Source organism: Canis lupus, chromosome 22 (genome assembly GCF_048164855.1).
Source record: "Canis lupus baileyi chromosome 22, mCanLup2.hap1, whole genome shotgun sequence".
Lineage (NCBI taxonomy): Eukaryota > Metazoa > Chordata > Mammalia > Carnivora > Canidae > Canis > Canis lupus.
The window spans coordinates 19,859,063-19,878,879 of record NC_132859.1 but is presented as its reverse complement, the minus strand read 5'-3'; the positions used below and the strand labels follow the sequence as shown (position 1 = coordinate 19,878,879).

The window sequence follows — 19,817 nt, the reverse complement described above, 5'->3', positions numbered from 1 at the left end:
AAGAGCTCCTATTATCTACGCTTTTTCTGGAGGGGGTGGGACGACCAAAGTAAGGGTCTAGGTAGCCAGAGAAGAGCAAGGACTAAGTTCACATCTTCCGTGCAGCAAAGACAGCACAAGAGCTGAGGACCAGGGCTATCCCTCTGAGTAACGACCTAGCGCGGTCTGGGGTCTCGAACTCCGGTCCTCAGCGTAAGCGCGTTCAGATGTCCAACCCCTACGCTCCCTACTTCCCACAGATGCTGCGCAGGCGCAGACCCCAGTGTGCCACGCTTGACGCACATGCGTACTCAGGAGAACCGGTTGGGGGCTGGCCGCAGAGCAAAAATGGCGGCGGCGATGCGCGTGGTGGCGGCTGGAGCAAGACTCAGCGTTGTGGTGAGCGGTCTCCGCGCTGCAGTCCGCGGCCTGTGTAGCCAGCCCGTCTCGGTTCATGAACGCATCGAGAACAAGCGCAGCGCCGCGTTGGTGGGAGGAGGCCAGCGCCGCATCGATGCGCAGCATAAACGAGTGAGTCGTGCGGGGGCCCGGCCATCCCCTCAGCATTCGCGACCTATCACAGCGTGCGCAGCTCGCGACGCCCCAGTCCTTTCAGCCAATCAGCGCGATGCCGGGGAGGGGCGGGTTCACCTTGAGTATCTACCTGTTGCCTTTCACCGAGGGGCAGGTAGAACGGGGAGAATAAGTACATTCTGCTTTATTACTCTCCGCTTCCCCTCTGGATTTTTGGAGGGAGCTGCCCGGGTCCCAGACGGCTCACCATTGAACATCTATAAACTTTAGGACTAGTTACTTAATCACTAGGAGTCAGTTTATTGTAAGAAGATAGCAGTACTTCTCCCCTCACAATCTTATCGCTAGAACTACGGAAGTGATGATAGGCCCTTAATTGGGGGGAAAAAAAAATCTGTTTATTCTTCTCATGCCCCGTAAAAAAAAAAAAAAAAAAAAAAAAAAAAAAAAAAAAAAGGTTTATTCTTCTCATGCCCTGTAAAGTTTAAATTACTATTATTACTTTTTAAGATTTTATTTAATAATGAGAGACACAGAGGCAGAGACCTAGGCAGAGGGAGAAGCAGACTTTGCGGGGAGCCTGACGTCAGACTCGATCCCAGGACCCCAGGATGACGACCTGAGTCAAAGGCAGACGCTCAACCACTGAACCACCCAGGAGCCCCAAGAGTGGTAAATTCTTGCTCCATTATGGAAGCAGGAAAACAGAGGCATATGGCAGGGGAAGTAACTTGGGCAAATTCTCACATTAGTCTGGGACTGGTGTGTGTGGGAAATTTGTGGAACCTCTACCCCACAATGCTGACTGAACGCCTTGAGGGTTTTAGTGTGCAACGATGTGCTGGATAGGAAAGGTGAGCGTTGGAGGCAGGGAGGTTTCGGAGGCGAGACAGCTGGCCTTCAGAGATATGCTGGGTGGACCATTTAGCAGCAGGAGAAACTGAGACCCAGATCCGTGACCCAGGACTTGAAACTAGGCTTAGGCGGTGCATCAACTGACGTGTGTGTGAATCTGGACCAGTGTGCTGGATGAGTTAAATAAGCAAGCTGGAAGGTGCAGAAGTGAAATTCTTAGAGGTGAAGGGCGCCAAGGCACAACTGCCAAGTGTGTGGGGGTGGTGAATGGAGTGGGAGGCTCAGGTCTTCAGTGAGGAGATTTGAACTAGCCCTTTGGTGAAGTCTAAATTGAGTGTTGATTTTGATGTTATAAATTGGAATTTGACAAGAACATGGTGACCGTTCCTTTTTGACAAGTTAATCGCTCGGAATCAGTTTATTCTAAAGAGAAGATAGTAATAATTCTTGACCCTTGGGAGTGAGATATAAATTTTGTTGAGTATGGGGCCACCTGGGTGGCACAGTCCTTGAACCTCGGACTCTTAGTTTCAGCTTAGGTCGTGATCTCTGGTGGTGGGATCAAGCCCCAAGTCTGGCTGCATGCTCAAAGGAGGGACTGCTTGATGTTCTCTCTTCTTCTGCCCCCCACCCCCCACCCCATTGTGTATTCTCTCTCAAATAAATAAATCTTAAAATTTTTTTTTGATTGAGTATGTGGTGCCAGGAGTGCTTTCCTTCCCTCCCCTGGGGTGGTTCTGTCTGGGTTGAAGGAATATTTACATCATCCTTTGGAAATGCCTGTCAGTGCTCTTGTGAGCTCTTTCTATTGGGGCTCATTGCTGAATTCCTCCCTGGAGCATCACCCCACCTCTTCCTGGGTAGACCCTACTGGCTTTAGATGCAGGCTCAAGAAGCTATTTTTCTTCTGCCAGAGCTGACTTAGGAGGCTGACTTTATTTAAATCACTCACTCCACCCCCTTTTAAACAATTTTTTGGCACTACTTCCATAGGACAGATTCCCAGAAATGGAATTACTGGGTCAAAAGATAGGAATATATTTAACACTCTAATATGTATTGCCAGATTGCTTTGGGGAAAACTTAATTCTACTTTACACAACAGTGTATATGATTGTCTATTTGTTTTAAAACAACCTCACTGGCTTTGGCTACTTTCTTATGAGAAAAAAAAGAGCCAATTTGAGGTGGTTTTTCCCAAGGGCAGAAGGAGGGTGGAAGACCGTGGGCCTGGGTGTTTAGCTTGGTCCAAGGGTTTGAGAGTCCAAGCAGCAGAGGCTCCTGATAAGTTGAAGGTTCCAACCTTACCCCCTCTAAGCAACTTTTTTTTTTTTTTTTTTTTTTAACTCCTCTCAAGTGAGCTCTTTACCTCGCTCTGTCCCACTCCTTTTCTACTCAGCCACTACCTGCTGTGGGGCTGTCTTGGTATCATAGTTTCATTGTCAGTGTGGGGACCCTAAGCAGAGCCTCTAATGTGGGATAGTAGGAGAAGCCCTTGGAGGAAGCAGAGAGAAGAACCAGGAAGTAGCCCTGGAAGTGTCCTTGGGGTTGGACACTAGTGAGGTGAGTTTGTATGGAGTTCCCTAGAAGAAGCTTTGTGACTCTGGGGGTGTAGCCTCAGACCCTTCACTAAACCTACTTTAGTTTTCCACCTACTTTTCCATTCTTTTTTTTATTGCTCCTTAAGTCTCCAGTGAGTGTGGAACTAGTTATCTTGTTCCAGGGTCAGGTTCTCCCTACCCCTACTTTTCTCCACCTTTTCCTCCCACTTCTTATTTGCCTTCCCCACTTGGTGACTTTTGGAGCACTCTGCCCTGATTTCCTTACTGACTGAAATCTACCGATCCTGTATTTTGGGCAGGTTGAGGGAATAGAGGCTTTCATGATGGGTGAAGGAGCAAACCCTGTCTTCCTGGCCCTCTCAGCGCTCCTTGCTTACTGACTTTGCCTATAATGACTTCACTGAATGGTTTTTTTTGTTGTTGTTGTTGCATTTTAGGGAAAGCTAACTGCCAGAGAGCGGATCAGTCTCTTGCTGGACCCTGGCAGTTTTGTGGAGAGTGACATGTTTGTGGAACACAGATGTGCAGATTTCGGAATGGCTGCTGAGAAGAATAAGGTATCTTTTCACAGTGGTGGTGTGAGCCTCTAAGTTGCATTTTCCAGCTGTGGACCTACTGGCCTTACCCACTGGATGAATGAAGGCCTTCTGGAACTCAGAGCACATTTAATAATTTTCAAGTCTGGAGTCTGAAGTTGCAGGAGTGCCTTTGGAGAAGCATTATTGGGCCTCCAGGTTCCCCTAGTTACCTTTGTCTACAGAATCACCAACATTTCTTTTTTTTTAATTGGGTGTTCTTCACGGGTATGCAGAATTCTTTGGACTCCCTTGTGATCAGTTTTCCTCAGGTCTGCATATATTCTGTTAGTGATCAAAGATTTATGAACTTGGCAACAAATCAGCTGGCTCCATTTGAGTCATTATGGGCCACACAGTATTCCTGGATTCCAAGCAAAATGATAGGTTTGCCTTAAGCTTTGGGGGTAGGGTATGTGGCTTTGTAAAGTTACCATGTGTCATTCTATGTCCCTTCTCCTTCTCGTGGCATTGGGTATTGGCAGCTCTAAGGGAATCTTGATTATTTTGCTTTTAGGAAGGAAGATGACCTCTAAATATAGTGCCCTTCACTGCTGTTCATGAAGCAGTAGCCTTGTGATTGCTCTTGCATACCTGAGCAGGGAAAGGGGAGATTCCTTCATCTTCCTGATTCATATTGAATTTTAAGAAATTTTGGGTGGGCAGTTGTGTTTTTGTGTTTTTGTTTTTGTCTTTCACTGCCAAATTCGTTAAAAGACATATTTGGGTATTTGTTTTTTTTTTTTTAACTCTTGTTTTTCTATTTTTCTGCTAGTTTCCTGGAGACAGTGTGGTCACTGGACGGGGCCGAATCAATGGAAGATTGGTTTATGTCTTCAGTCAGGTATTTAATAACTCCCAATAGGCTGAGTTTTCCTGGAGGGTAGAGCCAGGAGCAAAAGGCATGAGAAGAATGCAGTTTTGGGGAATGAAAACTTGCTTGTAGTAGGGGCAGATGAGGGATTTACTTTCTATTTTTCAGTGCATATGTCCAGAGTATTATAGTATGTGTTTTTTCTTTTTCTTTTTTTTTTAATTTATTTTTTATTGGTGTTCAATTTACTAACATACAGAATAACCCCCCGTGCCCGTCACCCATTCACTCCCACCCCCCGCCCTTCTCCCCTTCCACCACCCGTAGTTCGTTTCCCAGAGTTAGCAGTCTTTACGTTCTGTCTCCCTTTCTGATATTTCCCACACATTTTTTCTCCCTTCCCTTATATTCCCTTTCACTATTATTTATATTCCCCAAATGAATGAGAACATATAATGTTTGTCCTTCACCGACTGACTTACTTCACTCAGCAGTATGTGTTTTTTCTTAGGGAGAAATAGAATTCTTTCCTTGGAGATGATCACAGGGCAGGAATCATGTAAAGAGTACCAGGAATCAGGAGTTTATTCCAAGTGAGTGAGATTCCTCTTGGCAGGTTGGGTGTGTGCCTGGAAAGGAGCCATGTCCTGGGCAATGTGTGAACTGAGAGAGTGCTGTGAATGTAGCCTGGGTGAAAGGGACTAGACTCCAGGAACTGCAGGTTTTGGGTTTCCATGAAAGTGTTAGAATAAGTTTTCATTAGGCTGCATAAAGACAGATATGGTTCCTTCACACTGAGACCATAGGAGAATATAGTATAGTAGGCAGAATAATTGCTCCCCAAAATTTCCAACTCCTTATTCCTGAAGCCTATGAACATGTTACCTTACATGGCAAAGGGTAATTAAACTGCAGATGGAATTAGGGTTGCTAATTAGCTAGCCTTAAAAGAAAGGAGCCTGAGTTACACAGGTGGGCACAGTATAATCACAGTGGTCCTTAAAAGAAGGAGAGGTAGAAGTGGAGTTCCAAACAATGTTCTGTGGGAAGGGCTTGAGCTGCTGTTGCTGGCTAAGGAGATGGAGGAAGGAGGTCATGAATGAAGGAATGCAGTTGGTCTCCAGAACCTGGAAAAGGCAGGACAAAAGATCCTCCCTTGGAGCCTCCAGAAGGGCGACTACCATGCTAACCTTGCGTGTATCTCAGGAGGCCCATGTAGGACTTCTGAATTACAGAACTGTGAGAGAATAAATCTGTGTGCTTTAAGCCACTGAATTTGTAGTAATTGTTACAGTAGCTAATAGTTAACTAGCACTATACTATTTTGGGTTTAATTGATTACTCTCTGCCCTCCCAGGAGGTGGACATATGCATATAATTCTAAATGTTTAGTTCTTTTTACAGATCTAAATTTATAAAGGTTGTTTAATATTACGGGTTTTTTTTTTTTTTTTTTTTTTTTTTTTTTTTTTTTTTTTTAAAGATTTTATTTATTCATTCATGAGAGACAGAGAGAGAGAGAGAGGCAGAGACACAGGCAGAGGGAGAAGCAGGCTCCACGCACCGGGAGCCCGACATGGGATTCGATCCCGGGTCTCCGGGATCGCGCCCTGGGCCAAAGGCAGGCGCCAAACCGCTGCGCCACCCAGGGATCCCATATTACGGGTTTAATATTAAAATAACTGTTTGGTGAACTTTAAATGTATGGTACTTAGACAATACTCATTTACTTAATGAATTACCTTTGAAATGCTTTAAAACTGTGTTATAAATGGGTCTACCAAATGCTTAACTAGAAGAAATGATCCCTCCTTTTTGTAATTTATGAGAGCTAGGCAAAAACTTGTACAGAAGGAACTATTAATAAGATAGCTAGAACAAAGAAAGTTATTGCGCTTTCTGGACTCAACCTTCTAACTATTGAGCAGATAAAAAAATTCACTAAATTGATACTTTTGATCACCTTTTATGCCCATAGGATAAGGTAGAGTGGGGAGGGGGAGAAGGCTGAGCCAGAGTTTCTGCCCTGAAGGAGCTATCATTTTGTAGATAGAATGGGGCAGGAGTATCTTGAGTAAGATAGGGTAAGAGACGTTCTGGGCAAGTGCTGTGGGTTCAGGACAAGGGATAATCATGTTCAGGCTTGAGGGATGTTTTAGGGGAAAATGGAGCCTTTGAAATAGGCCCTGAAGGATACTAAGGGTGGGGAGTGTTGAGCCAGTTTTCATGTAGTGATCCTCAAAATGTTAATATCCACAGTTACTTTTTCTGGGGAACTTCTGCTTTTCCAGAGAGGCAGCCTCAGTCTTTTGCTTGATAATTGGCCACAGGTATGTTCAGGGCGAGAGGAGTTGGGGGAAAGGAGGGGCCAGTGCTGGCTCATCATTCAGTGTACAGATTCCTCATTTCATCTGTTATTAGCCTTACTTTCATCTTCTTTTGCCGCTGGGGATTGTGAATCAGAGCCCCTCTGGTGAAGTTGCTTTAGAGAATAAACCTTCTTTCCTCTTCTTAAGGTGAAGGAGAGGCCCTGTGGGGTCCAGCTGCTCCTAATTGAGACCTTCCATCAGTCTGCTTTTCACCTCTCCTCACTCCCCATTTTCCATGGTTCCTGGGTTGTCTCCTCCTTGTGGTTACTCCTGCAGTATATAGGCTTCCATTTACTCCCTCTAAGTCATATATTCTTCTTATGCTTTCGTTCCCCCTCGAGATTGTCTAGTCTCTCCTCTGCCATTGTTTCCTCTTTCCTTTTTGTCCTCCTGGGCTAAATCTCTTTTTAATTCCCTGCTATCTTTTTTTTTTCCTCTTTCTTTTTCTTTTTTTTATTCCCCCGCTGTGTTTTTGAGATAGTTAGGAAGAAGGTCCTTCCTACAAGAAGCCCTTTACATCAGAAGGTAATGAAACTCCATAAGCCAGAGGAAGAAGTGAAGGCTCTGATTGACTTTTTTCATCTCCCTTGTCAAATGATAGGTGCTTTCTAGTAATAGAAATGCCTGACTGTTTGACATTATGTAACCTGATTTTTCTGGTTAATTCTTCATGAAAAATTTTCCTTTCCTTAGAACTGTGACTCATTTTTGTAGAGCAAAGACTGTCTTTTGCTTTTGACAAGATATGAAATCCCTTTAAGATATAAATTATTCCATAGAATAGTGAATAAAAGAAGACTATTTCTAATTTTTTGCACTTCTGAAAATCCTTCAAAAACTTTTGGTTAAGAGTTTCTCATTTCCTCCTCTGCTCTTTGTCCCTGGCAGTCACTGTATTTTATTTGTTGATTTATTTTCTTTTTAGGATTTTACGGTTTTTGGAGGTAGTCTGTCCGGGGCACATGCCCAAAAGATCTGCAAAGTAAGTATTTCATATTGAAAATGTAGTTCTTTCATCAGTCACATGGTATATATCAAGTATTGAGGTGCAAGACACTAAGCTGTGTATGTGGGATGGATGCTAACACAAAGATCCCTTCAGTTCAAGGCAAAAGCCAGTAATATTTTTTTGTATCATGGATCCCTTTGGCAGGCTAGTAATGATTTATGTGCATGAAATATGTAGGATTACAAAGAATTAAAAATATTTTTTAAAAATCACATTTGTAATATACATGCCTTCTAATTCCTCAAATTACAAGATTTAGTTGTGGATCCCAACTGCTATAATTTAGAGTAGGTATGAGTGAAAATGCTATTTCAAGATATCTGCAACAACTTTAATGTGATATAAAAATATCCGTGGTTTCTATGATGAAGTCACAGGTATTTCTAATAATGTGGATTTTTTTGCCTGTATTCATTTTTTAAAAGATTTTATTTATCTATGAGACACACACACACACACACACACATACACACACACACACAGTGGCAGAGACACAGGCAGATGGAGAAGCAGGCTCCATGCAGGGAGCCTGATGTGGGACTCCATCCTGGGTCCCTAGGATCATGCCCTGAGCCAAAGGCAGGCGCTAAACTGCTGAGCCACCCAGGGATCCCCTGCCTCTATTCATTTTTAAAGGAAATGCTGAAGATCAGCTAGAGTTAATAAAGATGTAAATTTTTTCCCATTCAATGTATGGATGAAATCTATTCATAGACTTCTTGAGGTTCTGAGGACCCCAGGTAAAGAGCCTATGGTCTCAGTGGAGAATTCAGGTACTAAAAGATACAGAGCAGTGCAAAGATTGATTACATCATGGCATTTTAAAAACACAGCTAGTGATGAAATACTCTGGAGATGAATAAAGGTGTAGATCATATTTGGAGAATTTTGTAATAAAAGGAAGACTTGAGTATTAGTAGCTGGGGAGAGCTTCCCTGTATAATGGAAAACCTGGATTTTAGACATGGTCTTGTCATGTACTTCTGAAACCTTTGTAATTTTTCTTTTTACTGCCTTTGTTATCATGGTTAAATGGATAATATGGAAGTGAAAGTGGTTTGTGAACTGGCAAGAGTTATTAGGAATGTTACTTATTAGGCTCTGAACTACTGACCCATGAGGAAAATATATAGGTCAGGGATCCCTGGGTGGCGCAGCGGTTTGGCGCCTGCCTTTGGCCCAGGGCGCGATCCTGGAGACCCGGGATCGAATCCCACGTCGGGCTCCTGGTGCATGGAGCCTGCTTCTCCCTCTGCCTGTGTCTCTGCCTCTCTCTTTCTCTCTCTGTGACTATCATAAATAAATAAAAATTAAAAAAAAAAAATTAAAAAGAAAATATATAGGTCATTACAAGTAAAAGCAGGCCTGGGCCTGGCCTCTGGTTAAGAGATGGATCGACATGTACTTTCACAAAAATAATTACTTTGCTATTATGTCTACTGTCAGTTCTTTCAAAAGAGTAATGGGGTCTAGGACGGAGTGGTGGAGGTGGTGGTGGTGGCAGTGGTGGTGGTGGTGGCAGCGGTGGCAGTGACGTCTTGTCTGGCTGGCTCAGTCAGTAGAACCTGTGCTTCTTGATCTCAGGTTCATGAGTTTTAGCCCTATGTTGGGCATGGAGCCTACTTAAAAAAAATTGGGGAAAAAGTTGGCTACTGGAAAATACTATAGCTGGGCCTGTGGCTCTAGAAATGGTTGTCATGTGCAGTCTTCCCCCTGATAGTGGGAAGTTGTTTGGCTCTTGGATGCCTGAAAGGCTTTAATCGGCCCTTAAAGTTTTGGTTGTCTATCTTCAATGAAGGTACTCATCATGGGAATGAAGCTGGTGTAAATGACTCCTGTTTTGAAAGTGCACTTAGAACATTTACCAGAAAATACCATGGTACTTTATAAATTCTGTTTTTGATAACAGGATTAGTTGTTTCATAAAGGATTTCTTTTTTATCTCAGATCATGGACCAGGCCATGACAGTGGGGGCTCCAGTGATTGGACTGAATGACTCTGGGGGAGCACGGATCCAAGAGGGAGTGGAGTCTTTGGCTGGCTATGCAGACATCTTTCTGGTGAGAAACCTATTAATAGAGTATAGAGACTAAAATAGTACAAGGCTTAGTTTTCTAAGCTGTGTCCTGGCCACAGCTTCCCTATCTCTACTCCTTGTTCTCTGCTGTGTGTCTGTTCTGTGGCTTCTTCCTGTGTCACTGGGGAAGGCATGCAAGGTGGATGAAAGGCAAGAGAGTAGGAGAGGTTTTTTTTTTTTTTTCTCACAACAGAGAGCCACTCCGGGGAAAACAAAATTAAAGATCACTTAGAAATTCACCTGATTTTTTTTTTTTTTTTTTCAAAAGCAAGGGACATGGAATATAAAGTGTTAACATGAATTGATTTGCTAGAATTAGGAATTAAAAAAAATGCAGTGCTTTTTGTTTTGGTTAAAACACAAGGTCATTGTATGAAGTTCAAGTTGTCATACAAAGGAGAAAAATTAGCCAAATCCCACCATTCAGAAACATTTGATGAACATCATTTCAGATATCTTTCTGCTTACTTACAAAAATGAGAAAAAAATGAAAAACAGAAAAGTAAATTAAATGTGTTAATTGAAATAGGAAGTATAAGAAAGTAATTGAGATTGAGGTGAGGGAGAAAGACACTGCCAGATGGAAACTTGAGAAAAAGGACAGATCTGCATTTCTAGGGAGGGGAGGAAAAGGGGGAGAATGCAGGAAAGAGACAAGCAGACGTTTTTTCTAATCAGGCCAGCTATTCTTGTCATCCCCTGACCTGCAGGCTTATCAGTGTTCTATCCCTGTCTGCTACCCTTTACAATCCATCAGAAGAGTGTATTTATTTTGTGTAAGATCCTCTGCTAGTTGTGGAAATACTTATATTCACTGGGATGCCACTTTGTAGATCTAAAACCTACTTTTTAATCTTTAATCTTGAGCTCCAGGAATAACCCACCGGGGAGAATTAGCTCTTTGGGTGGCATGGTCAGAACAATTTAGGCTTGGAAGATCTCCATTGGCCCCTGCCTGGAAGTCATGCCCTGTGTTAGAAATGAAGGAAAGGAAGCATGGCGCTAAGAGAAGTCGCAGTAAATCACGTTTTAGTGCTTATCAGGATTTGAGAATATCTCCTACTCTAACCAGTCTTTATGAGTACAGGCTGCAGGAGTTGGGTTTTATTTTGTTTTTAGGAGGTGTAGGCTTCAGTGACTCTAATAAATTATTTACTGAGGTGCCTGGGTGGCTTAGTCTGTTAAGCATCCAACTCTTGATCTAGTTCAGGTCTTGATCTCAGGGGTTGTGAGTTCAAGCATTGTGTTGGCTTTGGAGCCTACTTAAAAAAAATCTGCTGATGCTGCTTGTCATTTCTACACCTACAGCCACCTCCTTCTGCCTGTACTGTTATTTAAAATTTTTTTTGTAACTTTATTTTGATAGAATTTCAAACTTAATATAAAAATTGCAAAATTAAAAAATTAAAAAAAATTGCAAAAATAGTCCATATGTCCTTTACCCAGATTGATCACTTGTTTACATTTTGTCCATTTGCTCTATTATTTCTCTCCATATGTATATATTTGCAGCATATATCCCTTGGATTTAGTGTTTTTGTATTCTTTAGGTAAATACTGGCTAGTATAATTACTAGATCATAGAGTAGTTCTATTTTTAATTTTTTGAAGAACCTCCATACTGTCTTTCACAATGGCTGCACAAGTTTGCATTTCCATCAGTGGTGCACAAGGGTACTTTTTTCTTTATATCTTTGCAAACACTTACTGTTGTGTTTTTGATTCTTTTTAAAAGAGATTTATTTATTAGAGTGTGTGCGTGCATGTGCACAGGCAGGAGGGGCAGAGAGAGAGGGGAAGAGAATCCCAAGCAGACTGTCTGCTGAGTACAGAGCCTGACATGGGGCTTGATCTCATGACTAGAACTCCTGACCTGAGCTGAAACCACGAGTCAGATGCCCAACTGATTGTGCCACCCAGGTGCCCCGGTTTTTTTTTTTTTTTTTTTTTAATTTTCACTACTGGATAGATACAAGGTGGTATCTCATTGTGGTTTTGATTTGTATTTCCCTGAGGAGTGATATTGAGCATCTTTTCATGTGTCTCTTGGCTATCTGGATATCTTCTTTGGAGAAACATCTGTTTATGTCTTCTGTCCAGTTTTTGATTAGATTATTTGTTTTTAGGATGTTGAGTTATATCAGTTCTTTATATATTTTGGATACTAACCCTTTATTGGATATATCATTTGTAAATATCTTCTCTCATATCTTCTTAGTTTTGTTGGTTTCCTTATTTTGGTATAGTCTCAATAGTTTACTTTTGCTTTTGTTTCCCTAGCCTCAGGAGACCTATCTGGAAAAATGTTTCTATGACCAGTATTGGAGAAATTACTGCCTGTGCTCTTTTCTAGGACTTGTATGGTTTCTGGTCTTAAATTTAGGTATTTAATCCATTTGAGTTTATTTCTATGGATGGTGAGAGAAAGTGATCCAGTTTCATTCTTTTACATGTTGCTGTCCAGTTTTCCTAACCCCATTTGTTAAAGAGACCACCTTTTTCCCAGTGTATATTCTTGCCTTCTTTATTGAAGATTAATCGACCATATTGAGTTTATTTCTGGGGTTTTTGTTGTGTTCCATTGATCTATGTGTCTATTTTTGTGTCAGTAGCATACCATTTTGATTACTACAGCTTTGTAATATAACTTGAAATCTGGGATTGTGATACCTCCAGTTTTGTTTTTCTTTTTTTAAGATTGCTTTGTCTACTTGAGATTTTTATGATTGTATACAAATTTTAGGATTATTTGTTCTAGTTTGGTGAAAAATGCTGTTGGTACTATAATAGGGATTACATTAAATCTGTAGATTGCTTTGGGTAGTATATGGGCATTAACAGTATTTGTTCTCCCAATCTATGAACATAGAATATCTTTCCATTTGTGTTTTCAATTTCTTTCATCGGTGTTTTATTGTTTTTAGAGTATAAGTCTTTTACCTCCTTGGTTAAGGTTATTCTTAGATATTTTATTCTTTCTGGGGCAATTGTAAGTACACTATGTTCTTAATTTCTCTCTCTTTTTTTAAATTTTTTTTTTTTTAAGATTTTACTTATTTATTCACGAGAGACACAGAGAGTGAGTCAGAGACCTAGGCAGAGGGAGAATCAGGCTCCCTATGGGAGTTTGAGAATAGTTACTAACTCCTCTTTCAGTGTTTGTTAGTATTCACCTGTGAAGCCATCTGGTCCTGGACTTTTGTTTGTTGGGAGTTTTTAAAAATTATCTATTTAATTGCATTGCTGGTGACCGGTCTGTTGAAATTTTCTATTTCTTGTTCAGTTTTGGTAGATTATATTTCTAGGAATTTATCTATTACTAAGTTGTCCAGTTAGCATGTAATTTTTCATAATATTTTGTTATAATTGTATTTCTTTGGTGTTGATTATTGTTCATTTCTGATTTTTGAGTCTCTTTCTGATAAGTCTGGCTAATGGTTTACCAATTTTGTTGATTTTTTTTTTTTTTCCCAAAGAACTAGCTCTTGGTTTTAATGATCTGTTCTTTTTTTTGTTTGTTTGTTTTATTTCATTCATTTCTGCTCTAATCTTTATTTCCTTCTGATTTTGAATTTGTTTTGTTCTTTTCTAGCTCCTTTAGGTATAAGGTTAGGTTATTTGAGATTTTTCTTGTTTCTTGAGGTAGGCCTGTATTGCTATAAACTTCTCTCTTAGAACAGCTTTTGCTGCATCCCAAAGATTTTGGACTATTTTCATTTTCATTTGTCTCCCTGTATTTTTTAAATTTTCTCTTTGAATTCTTGGTTGACCCATTTATTATTTAGTAGCATGTTATTTAACCTCCATGTATTTATGTTCTTTCCAATTTTTTTCTTGTGGTTGATATCTAGTTTAATAGTGTTGTGGTTGGAAAAGACACATGGTCTGACTTCAATCATTTTGAATTTGTTGAGACTTGGGTTTTTTTTTTTTTTAAAGATTTTATTTATTCACGAGAGACACAGAGAGTGAGTCAGAGACATAGGCAGAGGGAGAATTAGGCTCCCTATGGGGAGCCTGATGCAGGACTCGATCCCAGGATCGTAACCTGAGCCCAAGGCAGATGCTCAACCACTGAGCCACCCAGGTGCCCCTCTTGTGACTTGTTTTGTGGCCTAATATGTGATCTGTTCATAGAATGTTCCATGTGTGCTTGGGAGTGCCAAATCCTAGTCAGTAGGCCACAGGGATCCATCCATATGTACTTGAAAAGAAAGTGTACTCCGCGTTTTAGGATGGAATGTTCTGATTATATGTTAGATCCATCTGGTTCAGTGTGTCATTTGAAGCCACTATTTCCTTGTTGATTTTCTGTTTGGATGATCTATCCATTGATGTCAGTGAGGTGTTAAAGTACCCTACTATTATTGTTTTGCTATAGATTATTTCCTTTATGTTTGTTACTAGCTTCTTCATGTATTTGGGTGCTCATGTTGGGTGGGTAAATATTTACAATTGCTATGCCTTCTTGTTGGATTGTTCTATTTATGATTATGTAGTGCCCTTTTTTGTTTCTCTTGTTACATTCTTTTGTTTTATTTTATTTTATTTATTTATTTTTGATTTTTTTTTTCATTCATTCTTTTGTTTTAAAGTCTATTTATAGTGACTGCCACCATGGCTTGCTTTTCACTTCTATTTGCATAATAAATGCCCTTCTATCCCTTTACTTTCAGTCTGCATATGTCTTTACATCTGAAACGAGTCTTTTGAAGGTAGCATATCGACTGTTCTTGCTTTTTTATCCATTCTATCACCCTATGTCTTTCGATTGGAATGTTTTTAGTCCATTTACAAAGTAATTATTGATATGTATTTGTTGCTGTTTTGTTACTGCTTATATGGTTGTTTTTGTAGTTCTCTGTTCTTTCTTGTTCTCTCATGGTTTGCTGGCTTTCTTTAGTGATACTTGGATTCCTTTCTCTTTATTCTTTGTATATCTGTTACTGGTTTTTGATTTGTAGTTACCATTAGGTTTGTATATACCATCTGCATATAGCAGTATATTAAGTTGATGGTTGCTTAAGTTTGAACTCATTCTTTATTCCTCTGCCCCCCATGTTTTGGGTATATGATGTCATACTTTATATCCTTTTATTTTATGAATACCTTGACTGATTTTTTTTTTTTTTTTGTAGATATACTTATTTTTACTGCTTTTGTGATTCCTACTTTTCTTACTCTTACTTATGATCTCTCCTTTTTACTGAAAGAGTTCCCTTTAACATTTCTCACTTAGTTTTTAAATTTTCCCAGCTTTGGGGCATCTGACTGGCTCAGTTGTTAGAGCATGTGACTCTTGGTCTTGAGGTGGTGAGTTCAAACCTCATGTTGGATAGAGAGGTTATTAAAAAAATAGGATTAAAAAATATTTTTCCCCACCTTTATTGAGTCTTGTGATGACTGTTACTGTTTTTTTTTTTTTTAATTTTTTATTTTTATTTATGATAGTCACAGAGAGAGAGAGAGAGAGAGAGAGGCAGAGACACAGGCAGAGGGAGAAGCAGGCTCCATGCACCGGGAGCCCGACGTGGGATTCGATCCCGGGTCTCCAGGATCGCGCCCTGGGCCAAAGGCAGGCGCTAAACCGCTGCGCCACCCAGGGATCCCAAGATTTCCATTTTTTATGGCTGAGTAATATTCCATCGATCCTATATATACCATATGTTCTTTATCCATTTATCTGTCGATGATCATCAGGGCTCTTTCCGTCATTTGGCTATTGTGGACATTACTGCATGAACATTGGGGTGCAGGTGCCCCTTCAGATAACATTTGTATATTTGGGTAAACCCTTAGTAGTGCGATTGTTTGGTCATAGGGTAGTTCTATTTTTAACTTTTTGAGGAACCTCTGTATTGTTTTCCAGAGTGGCTGTACCAGCTTGCATGGAATCCTATTGTATTAATTTGTGTTTTTGTGAATGGCTTATTTCACTTTGCTTAAGGTCTTCATGGTTTATCAATGTTGTAACGTGACAGGAAGTTTTTCCTTTTTAAGACTAAATAATATTCCACTGTACAAACCACATTTTGCTTATTCATTCTTCCATTGATGGGTACTTGGGTTGTTTTTGTGTTTCAGTTGTTGTGAGTTATGTTGCTTTGAATGTCAGTGTAAGATATCTCTTTGAGATTTGGCATAAACCAAAAAGAATGGAAACTAATAAGTGGAATTTCTGGATCACATGATAATTTTTAAATTTTTGAGAAACCTCTGTGCTGTTTTCCACAGTGACTATACCAGTTTACATTCCCATCAGCAGTATGCAAAAGTTCCAGTTTCTCCACATTCTCCCTGACATTATTTTCTGTTTGGTAGGAGCCATCCCACTGTTTGTGTTGTGGTACCTCATTCTAGTTATGATTTATATTTCCCTAATAATTAGTGATATTGAACTGGAGGGGCAGGGGCTTGCAACAATGGGATGAGGAGGTACAATAAAAATGGCTGCCTGCCTCTCTATATCTTTGTAACCAGAATCAGCAGTGGGTGATCCCTCACATTCGGAGGACAGAGTGCTTTTCACCTACCCTGGCTCCTGAAAGCTCTATGTAAGCTGCTCTAGGAATATATATGTACAGCTGCCTGCCTTGTGGCTAGGGGGCAGCAGATGAGTAGCTGCTGTTGTGCTAAGAGCTAAAATTGATGGAAATTAGCCACAGTTTATTCTCAGATTTTCTGCTGGGAGTTGGAAGCCTTTAGTAGACTCTAGAATTTCAAAAAGTTTTACCAGACAGATTATGTCAGTGCTGTTGTCTAAGTGAGGGCAGATTCCTGGTGCTTCCTACTCTGCCATCTTCCCAGAATCCTCTACAGATGGCTTTTGTAGTGTCCTCAGCTATGTTCCATGATTTTTAGAAATTGGGCTCAGAGCCAAGACATGGCTAAAAGTGGACATACTTCTCTTACGCTGATGGAACCTAAGGGAAGGAAAAAAGTTGGGGGTTGGGCAAGGAGTCATCGGACTTTATCATCTTGCCTGGGACTTCCAGCCCCCATTTTTTTCTTTCCCGGGAGGTGACCCTTCCCATAGCTCTGTCCCCATGGAGCCATTGTGGCTTCTGCTACCTCCCTTTCCTCATATGCCCTGCCTAGAGGTGGGCAGACATTGAAGACTCAGAGAAAGTAGCACTTGCCTCTTGGCCTTGCCTTGCTGGGTACCCTCTGTGGTGGGTGTGAAGGGACACTAAATAGAGGTCACAGCTCCAGGGTAAGTGTTGGCCTTGTATATTCTGCCTAGGGTTTTCATTCATTGTGTTAGCCAGCTTTGAGGAGATAAGGGTGCTTGGCCTGAGGTGTGTTTGGAGCTGAGGTGAGAGAGAACAGTCTCTCTGAGCTTATGTCCTGATGGAGTTTTTGAGAAACTACTTCCAAGGAGGAGAGAGAGAGTATTTGCCACACAAAGTAATATGCCAACTATGCCACCTGTTATGGGGAGAACTTGCATATGTAATTCTGGAAGAACCTGTACTGATTAGTTTTCTTGCCTCCAGCATAGAATTTCTGTGACTAAAAGCCCAATGTAATTTTATTATTGCCTTTATCTTTCTGTATGTAGTGCCTTGAACACCTCTGTAACCACATGCCTTGCCTTTCTCTTTTGGCAGAGGAACGTCCTGGCATCTGGAGTTATCCCTCAGATTTCTCTGATCATGGGCCCATGTGCTGGTGGGGCTGTGTATTCCCCTGCTCTAACTGATTTCACATTCATGGTAAAGGTAAGAAAGAAGGGCCTGTTTTTCCTGCCCTTTGAGAGTTGTGCAGTAACTCACCTACAATAAAAATAGTTCCTGACCTAGATCTGGTTATCTGCATTATCACTGCTCTCAGCATAGTAATGATAAGGTCTTAGCGGAGAGAATGTTTTGGCATGAAATCTGTAGCTTGTGGGACTTGTGTGGCAGAACGTGCTTGTGTACTTCATTGGTGGGTGATTTTACTTGTCTATTTGAATTGCAAATGATTTTCAAGTAATCAAAGGATTCTGTCTTCTGCCCAGACAGATGATCATTTACTGAATCCTATTAAAAAAGTTTCTTAAATTATTTTTTAAAATATTTTTATTTATTTATGAGAGAGAGAGAGAGAGAGAGAGAGAGAGAAAGAGAATATGAGCAAGAGGCAGAGACACAGGCAGAGGGAGAAGCAGACTCCATGCAGGGAGCCTGACATGGGACTCGATCCCGGGGTTTCCAGGATCACGCCCTGGGCTGAAGGCGGCGCTAAACCGCTGAGCCACCCGGGCTGCCCCTATTGAAAAAGTTTCTAATGGGGGCACCTGAGTGGCTCAGTTGGTTGTGTCTAACTTGATTTCAGCTGAGTTTGTAGGATCAAGCCCCGTGTTGCACTCTGTGCTGGGCATGGAGCTTGCTTGGGATTCTCTCTCTCTCTCTCTCCTGCTGCCCCTCCCCAAACCCTCCTATTTTCTCTCTTTCCCCTCCCCCTAAAAAAACGTTTCTCATGAGAGTCTTTTTTGTAATCTAGTTTCTTATGTCCCACCTTTATTTCTTCAGCTGTTTGCTTTTTCATTACATATTGTCTATAATGGTAAATCTGATCTCTAACTTCATTTTGAGAGGTGCTTCATCTTTAAGCACACAATTAGTACATAATTTTGGTAGATTTCTCATTTTAAATGAAGCCTACTTGTATTTATACATGGTTTATTATTTGATACTTTTTAAGAAAATTAGTCTTTTCTTCATAAAATATGTTTAATAATAATCAATAAGTGCTAAGACCTATTTGGAGGGGGGTTAGGTAAAAATCCTCCAATATGAGAACACTGTAAACAGGGAATGTAAATAGAGAGCACCTTTTCCTTGAGAATAGTTTGGCAGTACGAATTGAAAAATTTTGAAAAGTGCTTACCCTTTGATCCAGATATCCTGTTCTTTGTGACAGACTGAAAGCCACCTATATGTTCAACAGGGGTGGGTTTTATTTTTTTTTTTAAATCAAAAATACTAAAACATTTTGTTACCTTAAATAATTACCATTTCTGTTTTCATGGCAAGAACATTTAAGAGCTACTCTCCTAGTAATTGTTAATTATATAATATAGCATTAACAATAAGAATCACTGTGTTGTACATGAGATCCCCAGAACTTATTCATCTTACAGCTGAAAGTTTACACCATTCACCAAGACCTCACATTTCATCTGGTCCCCAACCCCTGGTAACCACCATTCTATTCTATTTTTATGAGTTTAGCTTTTTAGATTCCACACATAAGTGAGATCATTATCTGTCTTTCTACCTCTCTTTTCTTCTTTAAGATTTTATTTATTTATTTGAAAGAGAGCTACAGAGGGACACATTTATTTATTCATGAGAGACCACAGAGAGAGAGAGAGAGAGAGAGAGAGAGAGAGAGAGGCAGAGACATAGGCAGAGGGAGAAGCAAGTTCCATGCAGGGAGCCCGACGTAGGACTCAATCCCAGGACTCCAGGATCACACCCTGGGCTGAAGGCAGGGGCTAAAACATTGAGCTACCCAGGGATCCCCAAATCCTGCCATTTGTGACAACATGGATGGACCTTGAGAGCATTTCACTCATGGCTAATTATTACCCATGCGTAAATGCATGTGCTAAGTGAAATAAAAATCAGAAAGAGAAAGACCGAGGTGCCTGAGTGGCTCAGTTGGTTAAGTGTCTGCCTTCAGTTCAGGTCTTTCTTTCTGTGTCTCTCATGAATAAATAAAATCTTTAAAAAAACAAAAGAAAGACCCTGAAGATGACAAAAATAAATGGAAGAGATCCCATGTTCCTGGATAAGAATAATGTTAAAATGTCCATACTACCCAAAGCTACCTATATATTCAATGTAATTCTTTTCAAAATTCCAGTGGCATTTTTGACAAAAAAAAAAAAAAAACAAAAAAAAAAACCTAAAATTTGTATAGAACCACAAAAAATCCTGAATAGCCAAAACAATCCTGACAAAGATGAATAAAGTTGGAGATACCATACTTTCTGATCGCAAACTCCACTACAAGGTTATAATAATCAAAACAGCATACTACTGGCATAAAA

The 19,817-nt window shown here is 40.5% G+C and overlaps 1 protein-coding gene across 1 annotated transcript in view; it reads left to right on the top strand.

Annotated features, from left to right (window-relative positions):
* Nucleotides 1-278: 278 nt before the first annotated feature.
* Nucleotides 279-19,817, top strand: part of PCCB (propionyl-CoA carboxylase subunit beta) — a 92,951-nt gene continuing 73,412 nt past the window's right edge. The window contains exons 1-6 of the mRNA XM_072792620.1: nucleotides 279-510; nucleotides 3,368-3,487; nucleotides 4,281-4,349; nucleotides 7,614-7,670; nucleotides 9,645-9,758; nucleotides 17,386-17,496. Of these exons, the coding sequence (XP_072648721.1) occupies nucleotides 283-510; nucleotides 3,368-3,487; nucleotides 4,281-4,349; nucleotides 7,614-7,670; nucleotides 9,645-9,758; nucleotides 17,386-17,496 (699 nt within the window). The 5' untranslated portion in view covers nucleotides 279-282. The remainder of the gene's footprint in view (nucleotides 511-3,367; nucleotides 3,488-4,280; nucleotides 4,350-7,613; nucleotides 7,671-9,644; nucleotides 9,759-17,385; nucleotides 17,497-19,817) is intronic.